At 39.1% G+C, this 14,287-nt stretch overlaps 1 protein-coding gene across 2 annotated transcripts in view; it reads right to left on the bottom strand.

Moving 5' to 3' along the window:
• Positions 1–76: 76 nt before the first annotated feature.
• The window catches only part of LOC137103572 (lipoxygenase homology domain-containing protein 1-like), a 28,422-nt gene continuing 14,211 nt past the window's right edge, over positions 77–14,287 (bottom strand). For both annotated transcript variants that reach the window (XM_067484050.1, XM_067484049.1), the window contains 15 exons: positions 14,136–14,252; positions 12,913–13,075; positions 12,488–12,642; positions 12,098–12,307; positions 11,419–11,545; positions 11,066–11,274; positions 10,745–10,930; positions 9,282–9,409; positions 9,082–9,199; positions 7,400–7,577; positions 4,516–4,701; positions 4,056–4,226; positions 3,084–3,222; positions 2,676–2,831; positions 77–2,553 (listed from right to left, as the gene is read on the bottom strand). In XM_067484050.1, coding sequence (XP_067340151.1) covers positions 2,073–2,553; positions 2,676–2,831; positions 3,084–3,222; positions 4,056–4,226; positions 4,516–4,701; positions 7,400–7,577; positions 9,082–9,199; positions 9,282–9,409; positions 10,745–10,930; positions 11,066–11,274; positions 11,419–11,545; positions 12,098–12,307; positions 12,488–12,642; positions 12,913–13,075; positions 14,136–14,252 — 2,724 coding nt within the window. In that variant the 3' untranslated portion in view covers positions 77–2,072. The remainder of the gene's footprint in view (positions 2,554–2,675; positions 2,832–3,083; positions 3,223–4,055; positions 4,227–4,515; positions 4,702–7,399; positions 7,578–9,081; positions 9,200–9,281; positions 9,410–10,744; positions 10,931–11,065; positions 11,275–11,418; positions 11,546–12,097; positions 12,308–12,487; positions 12,643–12,912; positions 13,076–14,135; positions 14,253–14,287) is intronic.

Here is a 14,287-nt window from a genome sequence, read left to right as displayed (position 1 = left end):
TTGTTATAAGATGAATATAAAAAAAAAATACATTTTCTTTCTTACTTAGCTTTTACTTCCAATAAAAACAATGTAGATATAAATTGGAATATAATGAAAAACATTTTCTGTTTTTATTTAGATGATTACAGCTTACAGCTAATGAAAATCAACAATTCGGTATTTTAACAGATAAAAACATTTCCTAAGAAAACATTTCCATTTCCTTAAAAAAGGATTTACTAACCAGGAATGTAAAACATCTGAAAAGTGCATTCATTTATGCACTCATTTGTGACTCATTTATGCCTTCATTTATTATTTTTCATTTATATTTTTTAACAAATTACTGCATCAGTGCAATGTAGCATGTAGGCCATCAGGCTGCTTTGACAGCAGCCTTCAGCTGGTCTTTCCACGTGTCGGGTGTCTGTCATCTTCCTTGTGATAATACCCCATAGATTCCCTACGGGGGTTCAGATCAGCCAAGTTGGCTGCAATTATGTACATCATACCATTATCAGCAAACCAGTTAGGGGTATTTTTGGCACTGTGGGTAGGTGTTAAGTACTGCTGATAAGGGAAATTGATGTCTCCATAAAGTTTGTCAGCAAATGGAAACATGAAGAGCTTTAAAATCTCCTGGGGCCTGGCTGCGTTTTCACTTGATAAACCAGAGCTGACCAACACCAGCCGATGACATGGCACTGACTGGACCTTGATTTTCAAATAAAATGCAACATTTACTCACTTACTCACCTGAAAATAGGATTTGTAACCACGGAGCAACAGCTGAGGTTTCCTTCTTAGCCCATGTACGAGGTTCGAATTGCCTGACAATCTTCTTAGTTCTGCTGCCATCCCTGTTGATTGTGCACCTTTTCCTTTCACACTTTTCAGATGCTGGATTTTTAAGTTCGATGATGCACTTGTAGTGATGAGAAACCTGACCACAATCATCATGACTCTCATTTTTAGTCTTAGGGACCTTTATGGTAACCTTCAGCGCATTATTGCATTTTCTGGCTCTAAGTCAACTTCTTGCTAACAGTTTTTCATACATTTCTAAACATGTGTTACAGCAGGATTAAAGCAGCAACAACTCATTTCATTTACATTCAGGATGCATCATTCTTTGACATCTCTGTTTCTACCTTTGTTATTGGTCTCCACTAGCTCAAAAAGATATTAAACCATGCTCACCAAACTGTGTCTGCTCTTTGGTTTCTCAGAGCTTGTTCAGTGAAAACAACTGTCAGCCCTGAGTTTGAAATGATTTCAAAAAAGCAATGAGACTGAACCAAAATGTGAAGTTTCAGGCTCCACCAAGCTGTTAAACCAAAATAATAAGATGAAAAATTCTGTCACACTCTGAAAATCTTTGTGGCCTGTGCACTTTTTTTCATCAAACGCTGATTGATCGGTGCATCTTTAGAACAAAATTACAGTGTATGTTTTGTATGTGTATTACAAGTATGTGTGCCCCATGTTTTACTGCATTGATGTTATCTGATCTTTAGTTATAAACAAAGACAATGTGCTTAAGCTGATGACACACACACAATTATATTATTTACAGTCTTTATTTACTATACCTGTTTAAACAATTAAAATGAAAGTGGATAAAAATTATACTTATGTGTTATCAGCTTAACACATTGTGTTTGTCTATACTTAGATAATGATCAGATCACATTTAATTTAAACTAGGCAATTCCCATATTTTTTTATGCAACTCGATGTAGGTTTTCATAGTTGTGTGGACCCATCAGCCAAACATGTCGGCAACTGAATACAAAAAAAGACCTTATTCTTTCATAAAAAACTTCCATTATAACAAAACAACTGCAAAAACCATCCCTGACATATTAAATTTAAAAAGAATGGCACATTCAGATTCCAAAGATATGGTCACAGTTTAGCGTTGTAGGCTCTATTACCGGGTAGTAATACATATCTAACCATAATATCTCATAAATATGGATGTAAAAACTTGTTTTAGTTCCTGAGATATAAAACTTTTAAGAGCAGAACGCCTTTGGTCATCACTATAGTACATCTCTCTGTTATGGGAGTTTTTAAAAGTAGTTGTTTTAGTATTTTGGGTAGAGGACCCTCGCAATCTGCCGATCAGCCCTCTTGGTGTCCAGCCACTTCCCACAGAGGAAGATGGTGGTGACACCATTGGCTGTGTTGGTGACTTCCACACGATCCAACAGCCAGCTGGGGTTGAGACCAGAGTTGTCATGGTCGACCTGAACTCTCTGCAACTCTCCCATGTCCAGCATTTCCACAAGGAAACGATCCGTTCGCCCACGTTCGAAAAGGTTGCGAAATTTCTGTCGCAGCTGCCGACGTCCTGAATCTCCATTTGAGCCATAGATAGTGATGAAAACATTGGCATCTGTACCGGCTCCCTTCTCATCACCCGTGATGACGATGATCTCGTACTTGACGGGCACAAGGCTTCGAGCTTTGCTGGCAAAGCTCTCAATGGTTTTAGTGCACTCAAAAGTCAAAAACTCATCCCTCTTTGGAGAGAGAGGAATGGGGGCATTGCAGCTGAAGACGTACCTGTGTGTGGGGAAGGAAAATTAACAATATATTCTCTTACCAACAAACAGTGTAAGTAAAAAACAAAGAATAAAATGACTTCTGCATAGACATAAATGTGGGTCATTGTTGTGATGTCTTACTTGTTTCCCAGTTCCCTTTCAGTGACAACGACCTCTTCCACATGCCAGTTTACCTCCCCCTTCACTTTTTTTCCATCCTTGGGTGTGTGGCCCAGGCAGATCCCAGCAATATCACCGAGGTTCTTGGACGAGAACTCAAATCTGTCAACATTTCCTCTGGAGAAAAGAGGGACATTAGCATGTTAGAGCGAGTAGCTATTCTCTCACCCGCATACCGTACTTTTCTTCTGTGTCAGAAAAGAATTGTCATGTCATGATAGGGGATTGCAGCATTGGTTAGGACTCGATTACATGGCTGTACAAATGGATTTATCATAGTAAGCATAAAGTGGGAACTACAAAGCACATTTCTGAAACATTTTCATGCGAACAAGTTGCAGCTCACTGAGTTAATCTTGAAGTACCTACCGCTGGAATCTTCTCTTCTTTGAAGAGTTCTCCATTACAAATTCTTTTGATCGACCCTTCTTCCCTTCAAGTACAATCCAGGCATTTTCTTTGGTTTCGCCCTCAGATGTGTCTCCAGTTGTGATACAAATTTCATATTCTTTTAAAGAGAAAACAAGGACACAGTTACAGTAAATTGTCTCACTTATCATTAAGCACACATGGCAACAATAAATAATCAACATGACTTAACACACAGGTGATAATTTGCATCCTGTATAGTTGTTGTTACCTTAAACCCCATTATTCCTTCTTTATTAAGTTTGCATTTTTTCTGTAACAACATTTAATGTGTTACGTTATTCACTATAATTAGTGGAGTCTACAATTTCCCACAACGGACACAACACAGCTTGTAATCATAATTCTGTCTCACTGATGTTTGACTCTGTTTACTGTACATTTGCGTACCACTATATGGTAAATGGTAAATGTCTGCACTTATATAGCACTTTTCTACCTATTGGCACTCAAAGCGTTTTACACTGTTTCTTATTCACCCACTTGCACTCACAATCATACAAACTCACTAATACACCGATGGGGGAGCTGCTATGCAGCTGGGCAACACTCACTGGGAGCAACTAAGTTGGGGTTCAGTGTCTTGCTCAAGGACACTCGACATGTGGCCGGAGGAGCGGGGACTGAACCAACAACTCCGAGATTGGTGGACAACCACTCTACCTTCCTGCACCTTTCTAGATGCTAGATTCTAGTATCTACACTATTTAGACTACTAGACCACAGCACAGTAGGAAGGAGCTGTTTACTCCAGATTGCTTTATTAAAATAATTTGGCTGTACTGCAATGATGTTTGCTTCCTTCAAAACAATAGGACATCTAGTATTAAACTGGACTTGTTAACCACAGGTCACCAAATCAACCAGGAATTAATTCTTAAGGACTACAACTCTGAAATGTGGTGGCCTTACTGGTCTTTTCGTTGAGGTCTAAGTAGTCATTGTTAGCACAGGCCAGTTCTCTCATTATCTGTCCATCGTCGTCATTCTTGGCAAGCCAGCGGTCACAGGGAAAACGAAATGTTTTGTCCATGATCTCATCCTTTACATCAACATATTCCAAGTGCCATCCTGGTGCGAGACCTGACCGTAAGAGGATCGGGAAACAGAGAACACAAATAGTGAAAATCTTGAAAGGAGGGATAAACCAAGAGAGATGCAGGAACATTTCTAGCCAATCAGTATTCAGTAATCCGGGTCTCCTTAAAATCAGATGCAGCCGTTTTGGACAGTTGGACAATTGCTAATCAAGTTTTCACATTTTGTATTTATCTAGTAAGCTTCAATTATATAGCCCTTTTCATAATGGCAGTTTAAAGTGCAGATTTAATTAGTCTACCATTCAGAGTGACTGTTTTTCTGAGTGGCTGACCTGTGTTGTCATGCCAGATTCGTACTTTGGAGAGGTCTCCAAGACTGAGGATATCCACAAAGTGAAATGTGTCCACCTGCTTCCGCTCAAACTTGTTGGACTTGTTGCTATCTTTCAGTGCCAGTGTCCCTGTGTCACCATTCTCCCCAAAAATGATGATCCAAACATTGGCATCAGTGCCAGCCCCTAAGGAGACAACAGACAGTGATGCATTTTGACAGTAAAATCAGACTGGGAAGGTAAAACTAAATCAACATTAGCATGATCATAGCCAAACAAGATGTAGTACATATAGATTATTACAAAACAAATGAAATAAAACTAACTGCATTTGGATATTATTGTGACTTCAAGGCATCAAAAACTACCTAAATACATTTGACTTCCATCTGCTCTGCAGTTTTAGTGTAGAGATTATAAATTTAAAAGTGCTTGCACTTTGTTGTAGAGCTGAAAATGCAACAGATTTCCACTATTGCATTTGTTGAATTGCTATTAAATACTAAGGCTCCAAAGCCCGAGGAAACTGATCAACTAACAACCAACCACATGATGCAAAGAGCAAAATAAGTACCAGTGAGAGAAACAACCTCTGACAGCACATCTATAATCCCTCTGTGCTTTCTGATTCCATTACAGTGGGTCAGATGCGTATTAGGCGATGGTTAGAACAAACTGCACTCTGCAGCGTTTTTTCAGTGTCCTAGTTTTAAATGTGCCTGTACACTAGACTAGAAAGTAACAGCCCTGTAGTTTTAATAAGGAATAATGGTGTTAATAACATTACAAATGTATAATGTAAAGATACTGTTTTTACTGCATGTTGCCTTTATGTTATTTTGTTTTTATTTCCTTTATATTTATTCACATCAGACTTTAAAGTAAACAGGCAGATCACTCTATAAAATTCCGGAAGGAGTCCATTAATTTATGCACAGCGTTGCCTCTTTAATGTTGTCTGCATGCTTGTGTCTGTGTGTGCTTATCAGCCTGGCTCATTATTCCTCCCAGAGCCTCACTAGTGGTGCAAGGCTACGTCTTAGCTTCCAGTAACTGCCATGGGCAGAGAGTAATGCTTTGAAGTCGGCTCAGACTTTTTGCTCAGCTATCGCATTGATCAGCAGCACTTCTGAGTTATATAAAACACTGCATGAGGAAAAGAGCGAACAGAGCTACATAGAGGCTGTTCATTTTGTTACGGGCCTTCTTTCCCATGAAGACAGTACAGCATAACACTAATGTCATAAAACAATAACTGCAAAAAGTATACAAGTTTATTCATAAAATAAGAGGACAGAAAAATGGAGATTAAAAATAACAACCAAATAAAAATAACAACCAAATAACAACCTTAAAAACTTTATAAGGAAATGACAAGATCTTAACACTATCTTGTCTTCTTACTCGGATGGCTGATTAGCACAGCACACTTAAATGCACCATGAAGACTTGTGCAAAGCCTGGATCTACTGTATGGACTTTAAAATACTGTTGTTGAAGTTCGGACATTGGACAGTAACATAAAGGATAGAAACACGAACATGATACCAGCAGCAGTGCAAGGTTTGAAAAAACTGCTTAACATTGGGACCTACTAAAAATACACTGCGGCAAAGAGAAAAAAACTGTATGCACCACTGTCAGGAAAGAAGCCCTGCGGCTAAAATCACTGGGAAGAAAACTAAGAATATGAAGAGACACTTGCAGGTGCACCACTCAGAAATGGATATAACCAATTTTTAAGTGTTATTCTTAAAGCCCTATTAAGAAAATAACTGAAGGCAGTGGTGTAACATTATGTCTTAGAATCTCACAATGTCACACATTGCTTGCAGCTGTTACTGTAGCTTCTCTGAAAAAAGCGCAGCCCCCTTAAATTCCCAGGCCAGACATTTATGGCATATTGTATTGCAGTGTATATTTAAGGGTTGTACCTTACAATTATTCTATTTTTTCATATTTCTCAGGTTTAAGTGTATAAAAATAATAATATCATACTCTCTCTGCAAAGTTACATTTCTAATGATATAACATTGTATACAACCATTTTTTGTCTTATTTTTGTTAGCTTAAGTTTGACAGAAATATTCATTTGTGGTGTCAACTGAAAGAGAAAAAATATCCACTACAAATGTTAATATTTTATCTATCTATCATCAGTTCTTTGATGAAAACACACACATCTGCAGAAAGATCAAAGTCAAAAGATGATTATCAATGAAAATCACCCTGGAGCTTTGGAAGGTGACTGTAAGAAGTCACAGAAACAGAATCAGAAACAGATACGATCTCTGCAAAGCAGGCCTGATTTGGCTTTACAGGGTTCGTTGACTGAAGATGGCCACAAAATCAAGTCATTATGCACTTTGAAGTTATTCATTTAAGGAGCTGCAGGACACCCTCAGCTGTACGTCTTTGAAAGAGATCTAAAAAGGAACAGCCAGGAGAAAGTGGCAAGATGGACAGATAAAATGTCTCAACTGACCACTATTGCTTGAGGGCTCGAGGATGTTATTGACCAATAAAGTTGTTCTGTTGCTTATTCTGAGCATCCCTGAATCTGACCTGATGCTGACCCACAGATGAAAGGCTGCGTAAACAATGGTGTTGGTGCACATACTGTCAGAAGTAGACCTAAAATATAAACAGAATGTATTGAAAGCATCTAGTTCCTTAACCTTACAGGCCTGGTTGAAATCTTAATGTAAACACGCTCCCAAATATCATGTTATTTTTTAATGCTTTAATGCTTTTAATGCTTTTAATGCAGTTTATCCCCCGACAGTAAAAAGACAGGTGCAGGACATCATATTTGCTGACTCACTGTAGGAAAAGAAAACAATTTTCTGTCAGAATTTCTGACGCATCCTGCCAGCTGACTCACCTGAAATATCACTTGTTTTGACCTGAATGAAGTAGGTGGTGAGCTCCACCATCATCTCTTCGTCCACCACAGCCGCCATCTCGCAGAGCAAGGTCCTCTTGGGCCCACGAGTCCTGGAGAGCCACTCCTCATAGGTGAACACAGACACTTCCTCTGTGGTCAGGTTGCGCATGATCACCTGAATGCACATTGTCAGCTCTTTAAATTCAATATTGCATTTGCTGTAAGTTCAGAATCCTGTCACTAATCTATGGGATTAACTGTCACAACCAAACAACAAAAATCAATTGACAACTTAAGTGGAACAAGCTTTAGCACCAAGAGAGTATACCTCTCTTTGTATTTAGGCTTAAATTTATAAAGTGCATCTGCTTTTTAGCATCTGGTTTTAAGTTGGTTTTCACTTGTGCGTTAAGAAATGTGCTTATAAAGTCTAAATGAAAACAGAATATAAAAAGAGTGACTGTCTGTCAGACTATCAGTGTTGTGAGGCTGTACAAAATACAATCATTAGCAAACTAACATGCTCACGTGGACACTCATGTGTTACCGGTATGTACACAAACCTTTGCTTCTCCTGTCATGTCCTTATAAATATTTCATTATTAGACAAAGACTGGGCTCAGGCAGCCATACTTGTACTGACTCTCAACTCTGCATATTTATTTGGGCTCATTACTATGCTGGCAGTTCGCCCAGTGCACAGTTGTGTCCATTTCAATACACAGATTCAGCAGTCCAGACAGCACACATGCACACACACAAACACACACACACATCTGATTATAATGCTGAACACACAAGTCTCTGTGCAGGGTCAAGTGAAGGAGATGTTCCCAGTCGTTGACACCCAGGCATGGACAGACAGGACTTGCTATCACTCCTGACTGCTCTACTGCTCTGCAGGCACGGTGCCTTTACCAAAGAAGACATTTATATAGAAAATATGTGGTGTTTCATTAAACCAGCTGGACATCAGTCTGAATACGCAGGTGAGCTGTGATGTTGTCCTTGCAGGGTCAATTGAAGAGCAACAGAACTGTTCCATTTTGAGAAACTTTGCATATTAATAGAGTGAAATATATTGCAGGACTGCGCATTCAAGGGGGTATTATTTGCACAAACACACACCCAAAAAATAAACCATTCTCTCCTTTGCAAAGAGAAACACTAATTAGTAAGCCTGTTGTTGTGAACATGCATGTGGGTGTGTGTATTGAATTTGTGTGTGTCTGTGATGCCAGCAACAACAGCATGGTGAATAAAATGCTCACTCCAGGAACATTGAGCCCTGCTGTGTATGTGTGTGGCAGTGTCTTTGTGGGTGGGTGAATCATTGACCATTCTCCTGCAGGCATCATAGAAAGAGTGTGTGTGTGCATGCGTGCGTGTGTATGCGTATGTGTTTTTGCCTGTGTGATAAAATAATCTGAATGATCTTGTGACCTAAAGCATACAGTGCCAGGATAAAAGCACAAACCTGTGAATGCTTTGCACTATTGATTTTAGAAAAAGCTAGCAATTACTGTTCTGCTTTCTGTGTTTTGGTTATATGTTTTATGGATGAGATCAGTGTTTTTTTTTTTTCTGGTGGGTTAAATCTGATTAAATCTTTCACTTGGCTGTAATCCTTGACCATAGTTCTGTCTGTGTCTGCGTTAGGTTAGTTAAGGTGAGCCTACCTTATCCAGAAACCAGTCAGGTCGACTGCCGGAGCCATCAATACGAAGCCTCATCTTCCTCAGTGGGGCAATGTCATTGATCTCCATGTTGAAAGTGTCCTCCTGTCCACGTTCAAACCTGTAAACACAGAGTTTACCATCCACAGTGGAATGAAATCATCTCTTTGTTTCTGTTGTGAGTTATGTTGATGTTGGGTTACCTGTCCTCATTCTTCTGCAGCAGCATCTCCTCTGTGCTGCCGTTGGCCCCAAACACAGTCATGAAGATCTGAGTATCTGTTCCTGCGTTTTGCACGTCTCCAGTTACCACTGTCACCTCATAAATAATCTGACATGAAAATATGACACTTTAGACATTTCTGCACACACTGAATTAATATTGCCTTTTAAACACTCAAGGAAAATGGTTTGAATTTAACTCGCACCAGACAAGCTACTTCATATAAATCTGTTCATATTTTTAGTAGTTGTAAGGTTGACAATGGTCAAAAATACGTAAACTGATGGTGAATGATACATGTTTTCACAGTGATACAGTTAAAACGAGGGTGGGACGTGGAAAGCCCATGATAGCTATGAAGGAGTGGGCCTCTGGTGGCAGAGATGGAAAAGGACCCACAAGACAAATAATGAGTCATAAACGGCAATGCTTTCAGTTTTGTGAATATTTTCCACCTTTTTGTGTTTGAGGTTTTTTTTGATGCTTTTGTTTTGATTATTTAGTGCCACTTTAATAACACTTTACAGTCATTCTGCCTCTTTATGTAGTTGTTTCTTTGCCTGAGCCACCCTAAAGTGAGGTTCTGTTTGTTGCCCGGTGGGTAAAAGGACCCCACTGTGGGGACAGACCATTCAAATACAGCCACAGTTGTAAATCAATGAGATTGTATTGCAGTAACTATCTTAATATTTCAAATTCAATATTTCTATAGAGGTTTTCACCAACATCACACCCTCAAGTTGAACTTTTTGATCCTGATATTAGATGCATCACTGACCAGAATGCAGTGCACTGGGAAGCTGTCTGCTACGTTATTTGGCCTGTGGTTCATGTTTGCGAGTGGATTTCCTGTGGTGTGAGATTTGTCATTCAGTAGTCTGCTAAGTGGACTTGTCATAGCCATTTTTCTGAGAAACATGGCTTGCTGAGGAGTGGGGTTTATCATGTGGGTGTTGAAGTGGGCTCCCTCATTGAGCCATCATCAAGTTTACATAACATAACTTGTGCTTGGCTGAGTGGACAGAACAATATCTTAAAAGGTAAAGGGGCAGAATACACCTTGACACAAACTGAACAGGACCCTGCCCTGTCTTCCTATGTGTACAGACCTCCTCCCGGCATGTTTAGTGACATTCTAAAATGTGATCTGATAAATCTACCAGATTTTTAGACTCATATGTCTAATCTGAAGTCATTAAGGGAATAACAAGAAATAAATTGTTTAAAAATGATTAGAAGGGCAATGGAAAAAATATTTTTTGTATCATTAAACCTTTCTGTTAAAGTATATCACTTAGCCTAATTGCTCCTTCAGTTTCATTAGTGACAGTATGATACAAATTGAGCCATTATTACTGTTCAGCTGCAGTAATTTGATCTTACTGTGATGTATGTTTCCTGCCGCATGGCTGTGCTTATGTTAATTGGTTCACATTTACATACCTTCTGGGAGATGGAAATGGCCTCGGCATCCAACACATTGAATATTCTTGCAGTTAACCCATCTCCTCGATCTTTGGCCAGCCAGCACTTGCAGGCAAATATATATTTGACCCCTTTGGTTGGCACAGCAACAGACAGCTCATCAACCAGCCAGCAGCTCTCTGGACTGGCACCGTCATGGCCAAGCTGCAGAACATGAGAGAGCAACTGCTGCTTCAAGAAAAATGGGTGTATTTTTTGCATGTTCATGTGTGTGTGTGTGTGAGAGAAAGAGTGGATGATCATCACTCTAACTCTAAAAGCACCCTCCCATTTTCTTACCTCAACCTTTTTGATCTCCCCGACATCTGAGCCGTAGCACTCAAAGATCTCCAGAGAGCCGGCCTCAAAGCCCTTCCTCCCATCAGGAAGGTCCAGCCACAGCCTCTCTGTCTGGCTGTGAGTGGTCCCGATAATGATCACATAAGCCCTGCTGGTGGTGTTTGCATCCCGCTCCAGTCCAGTACAGATGGTGAAGTGATATGGTATGACTGCACAGAAAGAACACAGCACTTAATTAATTCACGAGAGCATTGGATTATGTAAAATGTCTTTGTTCTAATTTTAATGGCAATCATCACAAGGCAGAAGATGAATCACACATGCAGGGCCGAAGATTCTTAAACTTTGCTTACTTGGGAGCTCAATTTCTTCCTCCTTCTTCTTCTTGTTCTTTTTGTTCATGTTACTGTCAACACTCTTTACCGTTAGGGCCAAGGTTTTCTTTTTACTGTTTATGCTCTCTCTCACTCCTTCATAACCCTGGAAGATCACAACAGACACAGTGATGCAATCAATCACTGAAACACAAATACATTTACATTTTTAAATCTGCACTTGCTGCCAGTATATTAAGTATATTCATCGGAAAATAACACAACCATTTGCAATAAATACTAGTAGGCATGAAGGATAGAATATTCAAGTTTTGTAAAAACTGATCTAGACTGGGACAGATTCAACTTAATAGTAATACTGGAGGGTGTAATTTGCCGTGCAGTTCATTTTGTTGTGTGTTACACTCACAGGCCTCATTTATCAATAAGTATATGTTTATAATAGCTGCAATGTGATTTAATGTCATTCCCAATTGTTAAATTGTATTTAAGATTGTAACACCATCTTTATAGCAGACTGGAAGGAAAATCTAGAAAACTGGTGTCTCAAAACTTATACCCATATGTCACGTTGACACCATAATGTTTTTACCATCTCAAGGTTAATGAGATGTGTTGCATTTCATTTTACATTGCCTTACATATCATTGTAAGTCACTTTTAAACACAACCATACACAGACGTTTTATTATGTTACCTTGACATAGAAGACTCTCTCAATGCGTCTGTCCTCTCTCTTCCTAGAGAGCCAGCGTTCACACAAAAAGAGGAAGACCTCCTCTGTGTCCACGTCAACTACCTCCAACTGGTCCAAGTACCAGTCTGCACTCACCATACTGTTATCATGACGGATTTTTATCTTGAAAACATCTCCGAGGTCGACTGCCTCTATAGTGAATATATCCACCTGGTGGGAACAAAAACCAGTTGTTGGAGTAGTGTTTTTTTGTATAGTGTGTTTGCTGTAATTTTGCTAAAATTGTTTATTGTCAGGATGATTATCTCTCAGAGACATTACAGACCAAAAAAAAGAGCAGAGTGAAAATACAGATAGTGGAAATTAGCCACAAAATCTGTGCTTTCTTACAGCTCCTCGCTCAAACTTGTTGCTGTTTGTCTCCGACTTGTTGAGTTTCCGCTCCCCAGTGTCCCCCACAGTCCCATAAATTGTGAGGAAGACGTTGGCGTCTGTGCCAGCTCCGTACATATCCCCTGTCGTTACTGTAACTTTGTATGTATGAGCTGTAGTGGGGATGATGATCACAGATAAATACAGAGGGAATTGGTTTAGAGCAATTGGCAAAAAAACAGAAAATGAAGCAACTTTCCATTACTATTTGCTGCCACTGTCATAACAGAGAAGGATAAAAACAACCTGAGGAAAAAGTTTCTCTACTTTCCAAAATATTGCACAGAAGACCAGTGAAACAACATGCTGCAAATACATATCTCTGTGAATGTTTATAAAAAAATCAGCTGAATGCACAGAACTGTTTGTGTATGATGACATACTTTCCAGGGCATCTTCCACCTCGATTTCAGTGACTTTCAGGCTTCCATCACGTAAAAGTTTCTCAGTGATGATGTCAGAGGGCACCAGCTCTCTTACTGTTTCTCCATCATCCTCTGACTTGGCGAGCCAGCGCTCACATGGGAAAATGACAGTCTCTGAACCCTACGGAGAAAGTGAGAGAAATGCAGGTCTGAAACGCACCCATGATTGTGGGTTCATAGCTTAAATGAAAATCAGTAATAATAATTTAAAAAAACAAAAACGGTGTTGTGTCTCTTTTTTGGAGCCTTGGTTCAGTGTCTGAAATGAAAAATGAAATCATAGCGCCGGAATATTCCTATTTGTCTTTGTAGAGAACATCTCCACCTACTGGCCAAAAATAGCTGTGCTCCGACATCGGTTGATGTGAGTAAGAAAGATGTAGACAACGGCAACATAATTGTCACACAACAAATCTTTAAGATGTTAATTAGGGTCTAAGTGTCAGGAGCTTTTGAAACAACCTAATGTTTATATTCTGGTGTTGTACAATAATACAGTGATGTACATATGTGCATTTTTGAACTAATGGTTGCTTCCCTCTAAGTCTGCATTAATGCTTTATACTTCTCTACAAGGCAAAAATGGTATTTGCTTTATTTATTTATTTGACAGCTGCTTAAACTATTACTTAAAATACTCACTTTAGCCAGACAAGGCAGCCGGGCACCCACCCTGACCCTATTTCTGCGGGAGGTTTCTCCAATAAAGGGAGTTTTACCTCTTCACTTGTTGCCTAGTGGTTTTTTAAGAGTGAATTGCTGTGTTTTCTCTCTAGTTCTGTTAGGTATTTCCTTACTATTTAAAGTGCTTTGAGATATTTTTTTTGTTATTATTTGCAGATATATAAATAAAATCTAACAGAATTGGAAAAAATTGAATGATATGGACAAAATATGATGCATTACTATAAAATGAAGAACCCACCAGTGTATAAAATTGTTTGTACTCCAATTAATTAATTGATTATAATAAGAAGTATAATCTAACAGTGCATTATACAGTAGTTTAGCTATTATTGTTGCCACACTTCTGAAGTGATTACTTTATTTTGATATGCATAAATTTATACTTGAGTGACAGGATTTAATTTGTAATGGCATATTTGTATCTTCCAGTTTTGCTACTGTTGTTAAGAGCTGAATACTTCATTCCCACTGCATCTGTTCTGAGTAGACAGTACCTTCCCTTTCCTGAGCAGACGTCTGATCTCCACCCTGTCAAGATGCCAGCCTGGATTAACACCGCGATTGTCGTGGCCAATACGGATCTTCTCAATTACGTCCCCCACATCTTCTAGCTGCACAGAAAGTAGAAAGTACTACTGAATGAACA

Source organism: Channa argus, chromosome 18, assembly GCF_033026475.1.
Source record: "Channa argus isolate prfri chromosome 18, Channa argus male v1.0, whole genome shotgun sequence".
In the NCBI taxonomy this organism is placed as follows: Eukaryota; Metazoa; Chordata; class Actinopteri; order Anabantiformes; family Channidae; genus Channa; species Channa argus.
Note: the sequence above shows the minus strand (reverse complement) of the source record. Positions and strands in the feature narration are given on the sequence as shown.